This window comes from Lathyrus oleraceus, chromosome 7 (assembly GCF_024323335.1).
Source record: "Lathyrus oleraceus cultivar Zhongwan6 chromosome 7, CAAS_Psat_ZW6_1.0, whole genome shotgun sequence".
NCBI classification, from domain to species: Eukaryota; Viridiplantae; Streptophyta; class Magnoliopsida; order Fabales; family Fabaceae; genus Lathyrus; species Lathyrus oleraceus.
In genome coordinates this window covers 242,432,227-242,447,503 of record NC_066585.1, presented here as the reverse complement: position 1 = coordinate 242,447,503, position 15,277 = coordinate 242,432,227, and the positions used below count along the sequence as shown (strand labels likewise).

The window sequence follows — 15,277 nt, the reverse complement described above, 5'->3', positions numbered from 1 at the left end:
TTTAAAGTTTATTGTAATATCGTCGGTTTGACGATTTCCTCCATATAATTGTGAGGGTGAGATTTGTTGGATTAGGGCTCCCTTCTTATGTGAAGAAAAGTCTAAATATGATTAGCCTATTTGTCTCGCTTATTTAAATGGAGATGATCAATTTATTATTGAGAGAGATAGAGAGAAAATAAGGATTCAAAATAGAGAAAAAAGGAGAGAAACACATTCCCATTTTTCTGCAATTAGTCTCACTAAATCGAAGGTCTCCGACTCGTTAATTGTTGGGTCGAGCTCAAACTTGGAGTGCAGGTTTGTAACACGTGTATCTAACTTTTGACCGTTCAGAATTTCAAAACAACGTATGAGGTGAGAGTTATATGCTTCTCACTGAAGCTGCAGATTTGGAAAAAAATTAGCTTTTTTATTCTTATTTGTAAGTTATTTTGCTTTGTGATTTGCGATTGTTAGAACTAGTTTGTGAATCACTTTAAGACTCTCCTGTACCCTTAATTGATTATAATGGATTTATTTCTTTGGTCTGAACGACTCATGGTTTTTACTCTCATATTGAGGAATTTTCCACATTAAAAATATCAGTGTTCTTTTGCATCTTTATTTGTTCGATTTGTCGTCTTATATTTGTTATTGATCCTCAAGGTTTCTAGAAGTCTGGGGAATTTTATATCCGTTGCGTATTGGTCTATTATTTTGTCTTAATTTCCCATCAAGTTTTGGTCTTTTTATTTTATATAATTTCATGAAATTGATCCCTATATTTTAAATTTAAATAATTTTAGTCCTCCTTTCATACTTTTACACTTAAAATTAATCTAGACGACACTAATTATTGTAATAATTTAAAACTATTTTTAAGATTTATCTTCTCTATACCATATGATACACATTCCTTCTAGATGTCACCAATCAAAGTATGTTTCTACCAAAGATTTAGCATATACTAGGATTCTTTCCACTTAGAATGCTAGTCAAATCTCTCGGTTTTGTACACCACCTTTGCCTCCTAGATCATTTCCATTTTTAATCATTCAAATTAAACCAATTACTATACATATACATTCACCTATATACGTGCATTGTTATCCACTCCCATTCTCCCAATTTACAACAAAGACCATTTCCTATAATAAGTAAACGAAAAAGACTCAATCTTCTCCTAAGTCATCATACAAAAATACACAAATAAACAAATAATAGAAAAAGTGAGAGAGAAACAAACTAGATTGTGCAAGTTTACGCATTAACCGGCAACTATTTGAGGCTGACAATTATTTTTGACAGCACTACCATTCCCTTAACACGCAATCAGCATTGTTAATCCACAAAACCATAAACTATTTTTTGTGTCTTTTGTTCTGTTGCCTTTGGAGCTTAGCCAACCCTTGGTTGGATCCCCTTTGAATTCTTCATCAAAGATTTTAAGGAATTCTTTTTTTCCTGAGTTTGATTGATCATTTCAAAGGGGTCCAGCTATGGGTGCTAGCCGATAATCAGAGGATATTCATACAACACAATCTTTCATTGTTTCTAGATTTGCATAGATTTTTCACTCTGAATTCTTCTGATATTTTTGGGATGTGGAGAGATCCTGGAACACCAGCTGATTCTTTCTATGAAACCCGTCCGGAATGCACCGATGTTCCCAAGTCTCGATTTAGAATCAAGGTTTGTTTTTAACGCATATATACATGCATGTTTGTATGTCTGCATGCATGCATGCATGTGTATATATTGACTTGTAATGATTTATCACGACTAGAGATGGAAATAAGTGGAGCTGAGTCGAAATTTGTTTTTGTTACTTGTCGTCCAGGCTGGTAAAACTCTAAGTGCAAAAAGGTGGCAAGCTGCATTTTCTCCAGAAGGGTATTTGGATATAGGCAAGACTCTTAGCCGAATCCACCGCGGGGTAATTGTGTTTTCAGTCATAAAAACATGCTTTAATACGTTCCAAGATAGGTTAGCCTAATGAATCTTGAGAATAATTTGTCTGAGATCTTTGAAATTTTCAAACCAGGGAATCCATCCATCAATTAGAGGAGAAGTTTGGGAATTTCTACTCAGTTGCTATGATGCCAAGAGTACATTTGAGGAAAGAGAGGAAATAAGGCAGCGTCGAAGGTAATCGATTCCCTTCTATCAATCTAATTGATCATTAATTAGTTGTATAAATTAATCTGTATTTTCAGGGAGAAATATGCTGAATGGAAGGAAGAATGTCGCCAATTGTTTCCGCTCGTGGGAAGTGGTAAATTTATCACAGCACCTGTGGTTACTGACGAGGGTCTACCGATTCAAGATCCAATTGTTCTGTTAGAAAATAATCCAGAAAATGGAGTGATTGTACCGGTTCCGGAGATAGGTAGTACAAACACTATAAATGCAGCAAAGAAGGTGACAGACAAAAAAGTAATTCAATGGATGTTAACTCTACATCAGATAGGTTTGTGAATATACATCTCATATTGAATGTTTTTCACATGTAGAAAAGTAAAATCTTATCATCATAAAATGATTCACATTTCAGGTCTTGACGTGATTCGAACCGATAGGACACTGGTTTTTTATGAGAAGAAAGAGAATTTGTCAAAATTATGGGATATTCTCGCTGTTTATGCTCGGATAGATACAGATGTTGGCTACGGTCAAGGTCTGTTATTAGATATGTGATCCATTTGAATCTATAATGTAAGCATAGTTTCGAACTGATGTAAACTTCTGGTTATCTTTATACAATCGACAGGAATGAGTGACCTATGCTCTCCTATGATAATACTTCTTGATGATGAAGCTGATGCTTTCTGGTGTTTCGAGCGTCTGATGCGTAGATTAGTAAGCTCTAATCTCTATATATGATTTATTTCATCATTAATCTGTTTTTAAACATGGTTAGTATGAAATGATTTCTTGAAAAGCAAGTAAAACAGAAGAAATTTTCTTGGTTGGTTATTGGTTATTGTTTGCACCAACGTGAAGAATTTTTCTAGAGTTTTTTAATACAATAATGTGTGTATTTGTATCTATAGTTTTTATTAATTTCGACTTTGATTTTGTTTCTTATGATCTGTGTTTTTTAATTTCTATAGCGAGGAAATTTCAGATGCACCAATAACTCTGTCGGGGTGGAAGCTCAACTAAATAATTTGGCTTTGATTACTCAAGTAATTGATCCAAAACTTCATCAACATATAGGTATTTTCCTCCATATGTTATAAATACATTGATTTTTTTGGTATAGTTTGCCACATTTTTCACAACTTGATGTCGAAATGGAAAGTAACTTGGAACTGTCTTTTAATGTTGTGGTACAGAACATATTGGAGGAGGTGACTATCTGTTCGCTTTTCGGATGCTCATGGTTCTATTTCGTCGAGAATTCTCGTTTTGCGATTCATTGTATCTTTGGGAGGTTTGATTAGCTTTTTTTTCAACCACTTTGCATCATTTTCTGTTAGAACTAGTTGGTTGAAATCAAGTTTTTGAACTGCATTAAGATTAGTTTTATGTTGTATCATTGTGTCAGTGACATATCATTTATGTTGTGTTCTGTGAAGTGATTTTCCTCCTTAGAAACAGTTTATAGAGATTGTAATAACAACTAATTACTTGAAATGTTTAACAGATGATGTGGGCTCTAGAATATGATCCCAACGTGTTCTGGTTGTATGAAGAATCGGAAGACACTTCTGAAAAATCTGATGAATCGAAAGCAAGATTAAAGTCAATTCGTCATTATGGAAAGTTCGAGAGAGAAAATATGAGAAACGGAGCAAAGAATACAGAAGAACCTCCTCTTCCCATATCGATTTTCCTTGTTGCTAGTGTGTTGAAAGAAAAAAGTGCAACACTACTTCAGCAAGCACGAGGTCTAGACGATGTTGTCAAGGTTTGTTATACTGAATTCTTCATGTTCATATTTTTCTTAGTTCATATATATTAACTTTGACCATTTGATTTAATTCCTCATAGATATTGAATGACACAAATGGAAATCTAGATGCCAAAAAGGCCTGCATGGCAGCACTGAAACTTCACAAGAAATATCTGAAAAAGGTACAATAATCATTTCTTGTTTTTACTTTCCATATCTTCATGTTTCCATTTAAAATGAGGATAACAAACTTCAGTAAAGGAAGTGTTCTGTTATAATGAATCACCTCACATAACTGGATGTTTGAATTTGTTGCAGGCCAAGAAACCCTAACCCCGGGTATAGCATGTTTGTTTTTTCGCTGATCAAGAGATGTGTTCTTCCTGCATGGCACCCTTTGTTTAAGGTTGGAGTTCCTCATAAAATTTGGATTAGGTTTTACAGAATTCAAAAAGGAATCCAACCATCAAATCTTAGATGAGCAACAAATGGTGTTGTATGTTGAGTTAAATTCTTTTTCTTTTGTGTATCTAAAATAACAAAACTTGTGCATTAAGTTATTATGTTCAACCATTGTAAAATATGTATACGATCATACAAAAAAAAGGGTAAATAAAAAAGGGAATAACCATCTGTGTCAACAAAATCGATGTTGACATTCATTTCTTGCCTCAAACATGTTATTCTTTTCCGCATTAATATGATATATGTAGCTGTCATTGAATGTTCAATCGAATAAAGCAATTCATTAAGAAAAACTAAATCCAGCAAGACAACATCAATGCAAAAACTCGAACTAATATTCTTGCAAAGCAATGATAAGCCAATAAGCATAATACAAAGTTCAATGTGTGAGGATTTGACTAATGTAATTAAATGTCTAACAAAACTTATTTGATAATCTCGAAGCAGAACTGTAACACAACTCATCTGTTACTTGAGCAGCATTTATCTTGAACCCCCGTAAGTACGCATAGTCCTCCGAGTGCGGGAATTTGTGTGAGTTCGCTGTCCCCGACAGGGTAAACCATCCGCATGCCTGATCCCTCTGTAGCATTGAATACCAACCAACCTTCCCACATCTCTCTCAACTAACTTTTTCTGAAATTAAAAAGCAACCAAAACAATCAGACATTATACATTATATTATAAGAATAAAATGTGAAAATCAAAAAGTAAAGATTATAGTACCAAATCATTTCCAATCAAGTACTTGGCAAGCAATTCACGAAGAGAGTATAGTTCTCTTTTGCTTAGGTCCTTCACATATTTGTTCTCAACTCCAAGCTCACACACAATGTGATGAGCTTTTGCACGGCCAATCCCGTGGATATGCTGAAGAGCATACTGAAGACGCTTGCTATCGGGAATCTCACCTCCAAGACCACCTCCAATGTTTATATTTCGTACTTGCACACTGCGAAACTGCACAAAACCAAAACGGTGTAACTAATTTGATTCTTAACTGCAGTAGATGTCAGGAGAGTAGACAGAAAGCCCTAGATTGAAGCTAACAAAGAAACAAAACCCTACACTAAGAAAAATCATAAAAACACATTTGAGCTATGTAGCACTGACACCTCTTAAAAAAGGTGTGTCAGTGACAATGTTGGACACATACACCAACACTTGTGATTACGTTTAGTTTATTTATTTTTTCAAATTACTACTGGTGTCGCCATGTGTCGTGTTCGGGATGTCAGTGGTTCGAGGTGAAGTATAATAATCTTCTAAACTTAAAAAGGACAGCAGTCACAAACCCAAAATGATGAAAGGAGAAAACTCACCGTTAAGTTTTCACGAAGACAAACAGCAGCATTAGAAACAATTCTGCCAAAACCAAACATCTTGGAATTTGAGGATTTGGTGGCACACTTGGTTTAAAACCAGAACTGGGATCTAAGAACACACAAACCTAAGAATCAATCAATCAAGTTTTCAAATGAAATAAGAATTGATTTAATCTCATGGCATGCCATAAAATAAGAACTCTGATAATTTGCTTTGAAGGGATTGTTTCAACCTTAAAATTGGAGTGATAAAGTTTGTTTGGTAATTACATATATATATATGATAATTTCAATTACATTTTAGAATGTGAAATTGACAATTAAGCAGATTGGAAATCTATGAAAGAAATTCCCAAAAGAAATGCTAATAAGATCATTATAAAGCAGACCAGATCAAACATTAAAGAGATGAAACCCTAACTACAGAGGAAAGGAGCGAGAGGTAAATACCGGTGAGAGTGACGGAAAGTTGTAAGAGAAGAAGAACAATCTCTGTGAACTCAATCTGCAACGGTGACGGAGGTTGACGGCGAAGAGTGAGCAGCCGTGCAGGTATGGCTGAGGTCGATTGGCCGACTCGCACTACTCCGAAAACAAAACTCAGGCCAGTGGTGGTTTTTTGTGATAATATTAAGATTAAATAAAATCTTTTATTTTAAAAAATATTTACACAAAAAAAAAAACCATTTATGATTCTCAATTATGTGTAGGCATTCTCAAATTATGTGTATGCTTGATTTAATTTTGAAAAGGGCAAAAACAATATTAAGGTGTAAAAATAATTTTGGAATAATTTTGATGTATTTGATTCTAGAATTTATTATGTTTCAAGAATTGATTTTATTTGAAATTAAAATTTATAGTTTTTGAGTTCAATCATGATTTTTGCATAAAATTTACTTAAATATAAATTATTTTATATTTAATTCACTTTTATTTAAAATTAATTTTACAATCAATTAATTCAAAGTCAATTTTTTCATCGCAAAATTAAATATATGCTATAAATTTTATAGGAATGGAGATAAAATTGAAAGAAAAATAATATTAAGATTAATAATAAGGTAAAATGTCTAATGAAGTAGAAAAGAGCGGAGATTGGCATAAGTTGTACTAAAAACTACAATAAATAAGTTGCACGATTGGCATAAGTTGTACTAAAAACTACAATAAATAAGTTGCACAATACAAATAGAGTAGAAAAAAATTACAAAAGCAAAAACATACAAGTCACTATAAGTCAATTTCAAAACATCACCATCGAAGAACAACACTTCAAAACCACCAAGAAAATGAGAAAATAGACACATGTGTTCCCTACTTGGTTGAAATATCGATATGTTATTTGTTAATCCAAATGATATGTTTTGAAGCCATTATTGTAAGATGCAAGAGTTCTCCACTAATCTATCCAAAAACCATTTTCAATCCAAAAAATATTTTCTCCTCCCTTATTTTATGTTTTTTTGAAGAACCAAACTCATTTCAAGTCCTTCAAATGTAGGAATGGAAATAGGTCAGACTAGTCTATAAGCATGTAGTCTCGCCTATTTAAGATTTGCTCTGACATATTTAACAACAATGTTAAGTTTATGTTTTTTAAAAGTCTATTTAATTATATAGGTCAGATTTAGTCTATTAAAAAAACTATGAAACTTTATATATAAATGAACTTGTTGTCTATGTAAAAAATAAGTAAAATGGTCTACTTAAAAGTCTTAATGTGAAACACGATTTTAAATAGGTTTTCAGACCAGACAAAAAAAATCTATAATAGGCCATAGGCCAAGCTCAGGCCGTAAAATTTATCGTAGGTTAGGCTCATGCCTTATGAGACTTGGCTTAGCCTGGCTTATTTCCACCCCTATTCAAATGATCCATACCACTGCATGTCAGATCATAGAAAAACTCCCCCTTGACCTCGCTCTAGCACCAAAAGAAAGGAAACTCTCAAAGAGAAAATTATGATCCATAAGAAGAGTTGTATGCCACCCATACCAGCTGAAAATCATATGGCGGACACTACTAGTTAAGTCGCGAATTACAAACAAGTGCGAATGTGACTCAGCGAAAACACCGCAAATAGGACACGGGGAAGACTAAGGTCCACAATCACCTTTCTCTTTAATAAATTATCTCTATATGAGAGTCTATCAAAGAGCCGACAATGGATTCTTCTTCTGCATCTAGATAGAGTATCTTATTCATACCTCTGTCAGTCATGAGCTTCTCTTCTTACTAGATATGAGGTTGCTCGTCAAAAGGTACAATAGATACATATGGAAACATGGAGTTAAGCACCCCGATAAGAACCAGATAAAATTTAGAAGGCTATATAACTCCTCAAAGGAAGATGAGAATAAGAAGGGTAAATTTATAAGTTCATGCTACAATTATGGAAAAGTCGGTCATTATAGGTCGGAGTGTCCTATGATCAAGAAAGACAAAGAGAAAAGTCATCACAAGAAATCTAGCAAGTCTATAAGATCCTATGTTGCTTGAGAGAGTGAAAGTGATTCTTCAAGTAATGAAAGCCCAAGTCCAAGTGTCGAATCGGCCAAGATTTGCCTCATGGCAAACAAAAAGAAGAATAAGAATGCAAGTCATTTAAAGATTGAATCTATTAATGAATTATCATATTCTCAACTACAAAAATATTTTCAAATAAAATATATATTTGTTATGATTCTTTTTGTCGATTTTACATAAATGTAACACAACTCGATACAATCATACTCATTTATAACACTCAAATTCAATGAAACACATCATATAATATCTAATGAAATTCATCAACACGACATAACACTTTATAATAGTATAAAATTCAACAAGACACGTTATTTTCATAAAATACATAAGTTGAAAATGATGCAAAAGAAAATAAGAAACAACATTTAATCTTATAATTACGTAAGCTCATTGATCTAATAGTATTATCGACGGAGAATAATTTTTTGTGGAAAAATTATGATTATTAGTGAGATATTAATTTTATATTTTAATTAAAATAATAATAAAAATAATAAAAAATTACTAAAGGCACGTCAATGAATTGGGTCAACTGGTTTGCGAGTTGCAAATCTCAAATCCGATATCCAAACCAAAACTATACGAGTTGTTATGGGTTGAGTTGGATATACTCATAAATGAATGGATTTGGATCATTTATGAGTTGGATTGATTTGGATCAGCGGTTTCGTGATCGACCCGCACCCATGAACACCCCGACACCCGACACCCTAGTGTTTGACCAATAAAACAAATAGTACCAAGCATTGACCACTAGTATAAAGGAGAGTGGTAGGAAATCCTATCTAGAATATGTATAAATATCCATTCGGACACTTCAAGATTTGACAAGTGTATTCATTTATGCTATTAACAAAAAAAAAACCTCATACAAAGAGTCAACAGTATTATTTCTAGCTATTAGCACTTCAATACTAATAACTAAAGATTGAGTGTCTGTGACTTCAGCATTATCAGCAGCAGTTAGGACAAGTTCAGGGTGGATTTTTCCTGCAGAATCCACAGCATTAGGAAGTCCAAGTGCTCTCAAAGCCAAATGAGCTGCTTTCTGTCCTGATATTATCATTGCTCCAAATGTTGGACCCTGCATTTTCAACCAACAAACTTGATTAGTACTAGTAGTAGCTCACTACATATATATGAAACCAAAAAGGTGAAAGCTTTTACCATTCTTGGAGCACCATCAATCTCAGCAACCTCCATTCCAGTAACAATCATACCAGGTACAACCTCCCTAGTATGCCTAACATTAGTATCTTCAGTTGTGTTCATGTCAAGAGCCTTCATTCCAGGAACGGTATCAATCAAACCAATACTCTTGAGTCTCTTCACACAAGTGGATCCAAAAGGACCATCATGTCCACATGAACTCACAACAATTTTTAGACTCCATAACCTTAGGGTCCATGCAAGATTGAGAGTCATGGTTCTGTGCAACCAAAGCCCAGTTAGTGACAACACCACCAACTCTTCTGTTCTTCACAATCAAATCCTCAGCAGCGAGAGCATTGAAAAGCTTCACTATTGGCCTTGCAAGTAACTTGCTCATGAAGGTGGATGTGAAGAGAGCAGCGTGCTTGATCACAAAATAGTCGTCTTTTTCATCATACTCAACTTCAAGCTCGTCCAAGAAATGATGCGTTGGTTTATGCACAACCTGCATCACACACATCAATTCAATTCATATATATCAATATCAATTCATCTTCTCCTCCCACAAAAAGTTAAATACATAAGACCAAGGTTTTCAAAAACGGTGACAAAACGTTATCGGATGGTGCTGATATATTTTTATGACAAACAAACATGGTGAATTTAAACCAATACGATCATAATCAGCATCAGAAAACTATTTAGAAACTTATGGTCGCCATACCTATGATAAAAACATTGTATAGAAGACAATAAAATATATATACAACAAAATATGATAAAAACTGAAGGAGTGAGAAGAGAGAAGAGTTATTTATACCATTGCTGAGAAGAGTTGGCCGCCGAGCCAAGCACCGCCATCAGGACTGACGGATTGTTCGATGATAGCGATCTTGACGTTAGGATTCTTGCTGAGTTCGTAAGCACATGAAAGACCAACGGAACCAGCACCTACGATTACGACGTCGGTGTCGGCAGGTCATGTACCTGCGAGTCATCTCACGTGAAACAATAGACTCCTTGATCAGAGCAAATTTGAAAGCGTTAAGGTCATAGGAGGGTGGAGGTGAAGGTGTTGCTGATGCTGATACTGATAGGCCGCGTTTTATTTAAGTATAATTTAAACAAATTAAAGAATTAAAATAAAATAAAATAAAATAAATTAATTCAAACAAAAATTAAAATAACATAATATAATAACTAAAATAAAATTTAAATAATTAAAAATATATAAATTAAATAAGATAAAATTACAAAAATAAACAATACGTCATACTTAATTGAATAATAATAAGCAATTTTAAGTTGAACGACAACAAACAATAATTTTTTTAATTGATAAATATTTTAAGTTTTGATATAGATATATTAAAAGGTTTCATAAAAATTAAAAAAAAATGACTGATTTGATGCACTTTTTTGAATCAAGCGATTTTACAAAACCGACTCGATTCTTTGGTTTGAATAGTTTGAAACGATTTAATCTGATTGTTTCAGTTTTATTCCAATTTTGACTCATTAGTGATCTTAAAAGGTTAATTGAATTGAATTTCTCTCTGATATCAAATGATATTATAAATGAATATTACTCCTAGATGGAGTGGTAGAGACCTTGGTCTCCCAACCACTAGGTCCTGCGTTTGAGTCACATGTGCGTCTCTCCTTGTATTTTTTTTCATGTTTTTTGTTTCTTTTCCATTTTTATAAAGCATCATATTATATATATTTATAGATGTAATTATTCATTAGTAATAGGATCATGGGGGAATGGTTGAAACTTCACGCCTCCTTCCCCAATGTCTTAGGTTTAATCCATTGTTGCCAATTTTTCTCACCATTTTTCCATTTTCTCACCCTTATTTTTCATGATCTTTCACATTTTTTTAACCATCAAAATATTGTTTTCTTTCTGATTTTTTTTATGCCTACTTCTTATTTGTGACATTGTCTTTGCAATTTAATTTTTGTTTTTATATTTTCCATTTATTTCCCCCCGATTGCGGCTGTTGCAAAAGTGCCCCATGAACGTTTTAAAAAGTGCGATACTTGTTGGATTTTTCGTTCGGTTTCGTTGATTTCTCTTCATGGTTAATCATCAAAGTTTGACCTATGGATTCGACACTTCCCATGTCATTATTCCACCGATTATTTTATCGATATATTGACGGTATTTCACTGTGTTTTAACTCGTCGCATACGACATTTCCATTGTCGTCAATATGCACAAACTGGTTTTGAGCTCATTACCTAGGGTTTTGTTTGCACCCCTCAATTTCATTTTTCCTTGCATGTTCTTATATTATGTGACTTTAATTCATATCCTTGCATCCCGATTTTAATTAGTGCACGCTTCTGATTTAATTTTTTAATGTTGTTATCTATATAACTTGCTTGTTGCTATTTTTTTCACATGGCTTACTCTTGGGTCTTCTTACAATGAGATCATCCTCTTACACTTACACTCATTTATTATTGTTGTTGATTAAACCTCTTTGATTGAAGAGAGTGATGAGTTTATATAGATGAATTTCCCACTTGTTTTGGTCAGATTTCCGGGCAGCGACGGTTAGAAGTAATGGCAATAATTAGTGTTAAGTGTTCTCGTGAGCAAGTTGGTTGTGAAATTAACAGTGTTAATGAGCGGTTAAATTGTTAATTGGAATTGTTATTGGAGTGTTAAATGGAACTGATATGACTGGTTGGTGAGGTTAGGATTAGAATGAGTAAGTGTGGTTAAAGTTTTTATGAGTGTTAGTGTATTAGAAATGCTTGGTTCAAAGTGTAAAGTATGTATTGTTATATTTTCTTTTGTTGTTATGTGTTATTGCTGCTATGTGAACTGGTTTGGCATGTTTTGAAATGGTTCTGCAATGTTGTGGGATAAGAACTGATATTGGCATTTTGGTACAGGTGTAACTGGTTACTAGATATGGTGTAACCGGTTACCAACACGAAAACATGTGTTATGGGCTGGTTTTTTGGTTGTTCAAAGCAGGTGTAACAGGTTACCTGGTTTTGCGTAACCAGTTACACACTCGAAAATATGTGTTTATGGGCTACTGGAAGTGATGAAAAGGAAGGTGTAATCGGTTACACTGTTTTGTATAACTGGTTACCAACACGAAAGCTGGCTTTTTCTGGCTATTGGGATGGCATGAAAAGTAGGTGTAATTAGTTACCTGATTCTTGGTAACCGGTTACCCACATGGGAACTTTTTTTTTATGTTTTTTGTGATGTATTGGCTCATGTGCATTGTCTTGACCTTTTTGGTTCATTATGTACTGAATATGGTATGTTTTTGCAGGTTTGACATATAGTAGGATGGACAACACTTTGGTGTGGCATATAAGCTCAAACATTGAGGACTCATGAAGGGGCGAAACAAGTAATGTTTAGGATGATCAGTTGACTTTGGTCAATTATTTGACCAAAAAGTCAATAGTTAACCAAGAATCAACTATTGACTAAATCAAGTAAAATAGTATAATTTGGTTTTCTAGAACCTTTTTTTGCAATAGAATGTTGAACATTTGAACTTATACTTGGTGTAACCGGTTACCAACGCGAAAACATGTGTTATGGGCTGGTTTTTTGGTTGTTTAAAACAGGTGTAACAGGTTACCTGGTTTTGCGTACCAGTTACACACTCGATAATATGTGTTTATGGGCTACTGGATGTGATGAAAAGGAAGGTGTAATCGGTTATACTGTTTTGTATAACTGGTTACCAACACGAAAGCTGGCTTTTTCTAACTATTGGGATGGCATGAAAAGTAGGTGTAATTGGTTACCTGATTCTTGGTAACCGGTTACCCACATGGGAACTTGTTTTTTTTTGTGTTTTTTGTGATGTATTGGCTCATGTGCATTGTCTTGGCCTTTTTGGTTCATTATGTACTGAATGTGGTATGTTTTTGCAGTTTTGACATATAGTAGGATGGACAACACTTTGGTGTGGCATATAAGCTCAAACATTGAGGACTCATGAAGGGGCGAAACAAGTAATGTTTAGGATGATCAATTGACTTTGGTCAACTATTTGACCAAAAAGTCAATAGTTGACCAAGAATCAACTATTGATTAAATCAAGTAAAATAGTATAATTTGGTTTTCTAGAACCTTTTTTGCAATAGAATGTTGAACATTTGAACTTATACTTGAATGAACTTGAATTAGACTTGAATTTGAAGGAATGAATCTTGATTTCGCTGACTTGACTCTGAATTGTAAAGCCTCGTCTTGAATCCACACCAAATGACCAAGTCCATAAAAGATTTGTCAATCACACTTGCAGTTCAGAATCATATCCAATGTCATGGTTAAGTGTATCACCAAAATACCATATGCTTGATTCCTAAGAACATCTTGAAGAGAAACTTATTCAGCACTTGTGCCATGAACACCAACCTCTAAATGAATGATGTTTATCTAAGAGATGCAATTGTACATGAATGAATATGGCATGAATATGCAGATGAGCTTAGGGTCAAAAGTCAAATGAAAATGTAAAAGGCAAGGAAAATTTTGGGGTATGATAACGTCCATTTGAAATAAATTGAAATCTTTGGAGCAAGCATAATCTAGTAGAAGGCGTATAACCTCAAGGCAAGCAACCAGAGCATAAGTTTCCTCATAATCAATGCACTCCTCTTGGTTATAACCTTGAGCCACTAGTCGGACTTTGTTCCTAGTTATCACCCCGTTTTTGTCGATTTTATTTCTAAAAACCTATTTGGTACCAATAACTTGATGATTTCTTGGACGAGGGACAAGGTCCCAAACATCATTTCTTTTAAACTAGTTTAATTTATCTTGCATGACCATAAGCTAATGCTTATCAAGTAAGGCATATTTGGAATTTTTAGGTTCAACTTGTGAAACAAATGCAAAGTGATAACAAAAATTACTTATCACGGAGAGTATTGTCATGCCTTTGGTGATGTCTCTTAGTATGTTATCGATAGGATAATCTTTGAAGGTTCTCCAAGCCAAAGGTAGATCGTCCACTGCAGTTGGACTTTCAACATTCTCCTCTTCATAATCGTTATCTTCTTCTTTCTCATGTTCCACCGCTTTAGGTTGATCAATTCCTTCTCCGGGTTCTTTGAGAATATCTTGTGAAGATACACCTACATCATGAAAAGAAACATCTTTCTCGATATTTCTCGGATAAGATTCATCAAAAGTGATGTGTACCGACTCTTCGACAATAAGTAGTCTTTTGTTATAAACCCTATAAGCTTTTCTAGATTGAGAGTATACAAGGAAGATACCTTCATCGTCTTTCGCATCAAACTTACCAAGATTATCCTTTCCATTATTTAAAACAAAACATTTGCATTCGAAAACGTGAAAATGTGATAAATTAAATTTTCTATCCTTTAGTAGTTCATAGGGAGTTTTGTCTAAAATATGACATATTAGTATCCTATTTAAGACATAACATACCGTGATAATGACATCAGCCCAAAAATACTTAGGTAGATTATCCTCATTGAGCATAGTTATAGCTAACTCCTCTAAAACACGGTTTTTATGCTCCACAACTGATCGGAAAAATAGCAAGTGTACTATTTTGCCAATTATAGTAATAACGCATAAATTCCCCGAATCTCGATCTCAAGGACTGCACGTTAATATCGAGTTCAAATTATCATTCAATTAAACAAAAAGTATGATTTGGGTTTTTAGATTCAAAATTATAAAAATAAAGGCAAAGACAAATAAGGATGAAAATAAGGGTTTGTAGGGTAAGAGGAACAATACCAGGGAAGGTGTATAATTTATCCCTGTAACAACTCTGAGTCACTATTGCATCAATAAATATCGATTACTACCAGTTCTCAAGGGTATTTTCTCCTAAGTCCTTGGTGAGAAAACTTTTAATCAATCTACCCTAATTTCTATGTCCATAGGCAATTA

General features: G+C 33.8%; 2 protein-coding genes and 1 pseudogene across 3 annotated transcripts; 1 reads left to right on the top strand and 2 right to left on the bottom strand.

Moving 5' to 3' along the window:
- Positions 1 to 1,351: 1,351 nt before the first annotated feature.
- Positions 1,352 to 4,544, top strand: LOC127104159 (uncharacterized). The gene is made up of 11 exons (XM_051041361.1): positions 1,352 to 1,674; positions 1,823 to 1,918; positions 2,027 to 2,130; positions 2,199 to 2,452; positions 2,537 to 2,659; positions 2,753 to 2,841; positions 3,096 to 3,201; positions 3,321 to 3,418; positions 3,632 to 3,895; positions 3,979 to 4,062; positions 4,199 to 4,544. Exons 1-11 carry the CDS (start codon positions 1,585 to 1,587, stop codon positions 4,211 to 4,213), a joined length of 1,323 nt encoding a protein of 440 aa, XP_050897318.1. The 5' UTR covers positions 1,352 to 1,584; the 3' UTR covers positions 4,214 to 4,544.
- A 55-nt stretch (positions 4,545 to 4,599) lies between these two features.
- Positions 4,600 to 6,335, bottom strand: LOC127104160 (small ribosomal subunit protein S13, mitochondrial). Of its 2 annotated transcripts, none has more exons than XM_051041362.1 (4): positions 6,121 to 6,335; positions 5,668 to 5,779; positions 5,072 to 5,305; positions 4,600 to 4,981 (listed from the first exon to the last, which is right to left on the bottom strand). In XM_051041362.1, the coding sequence occupies exons 2-4, from the start codon at positions 5,725 to 5,727 to the stop codon at positions 4,829 to 4,831; spliced, it is 447 nt and encodes a 148-aa protein (XP_050897319.1). In that variant the 5' UTR covers positions 5,728 to 5,779; positions 6,121 to 6,335; the 3' UTR covers positions 4,600 to 4,828. The 2 variants fall into 2 exon arrangements, with proteins under 2 accessions (XP_050897319.1, XP_050897320.1); XM_051041363.1 differs by having other exon boundaries at positions 5,668 to 5,795; positions 6,121 to 6,327.
- A 2,708-nt stretch (positions 6,336 to 9,043) lies between these two features.
- On the bottom strand, positions 9,044 to 10,460 carry LOC127103198 (thiamine thiazole synthase, chloroplastic-like; annotated as a pseudogene).
- Positions 10,461 to 15,277: the final 4,817 nt, after the last annotated feature.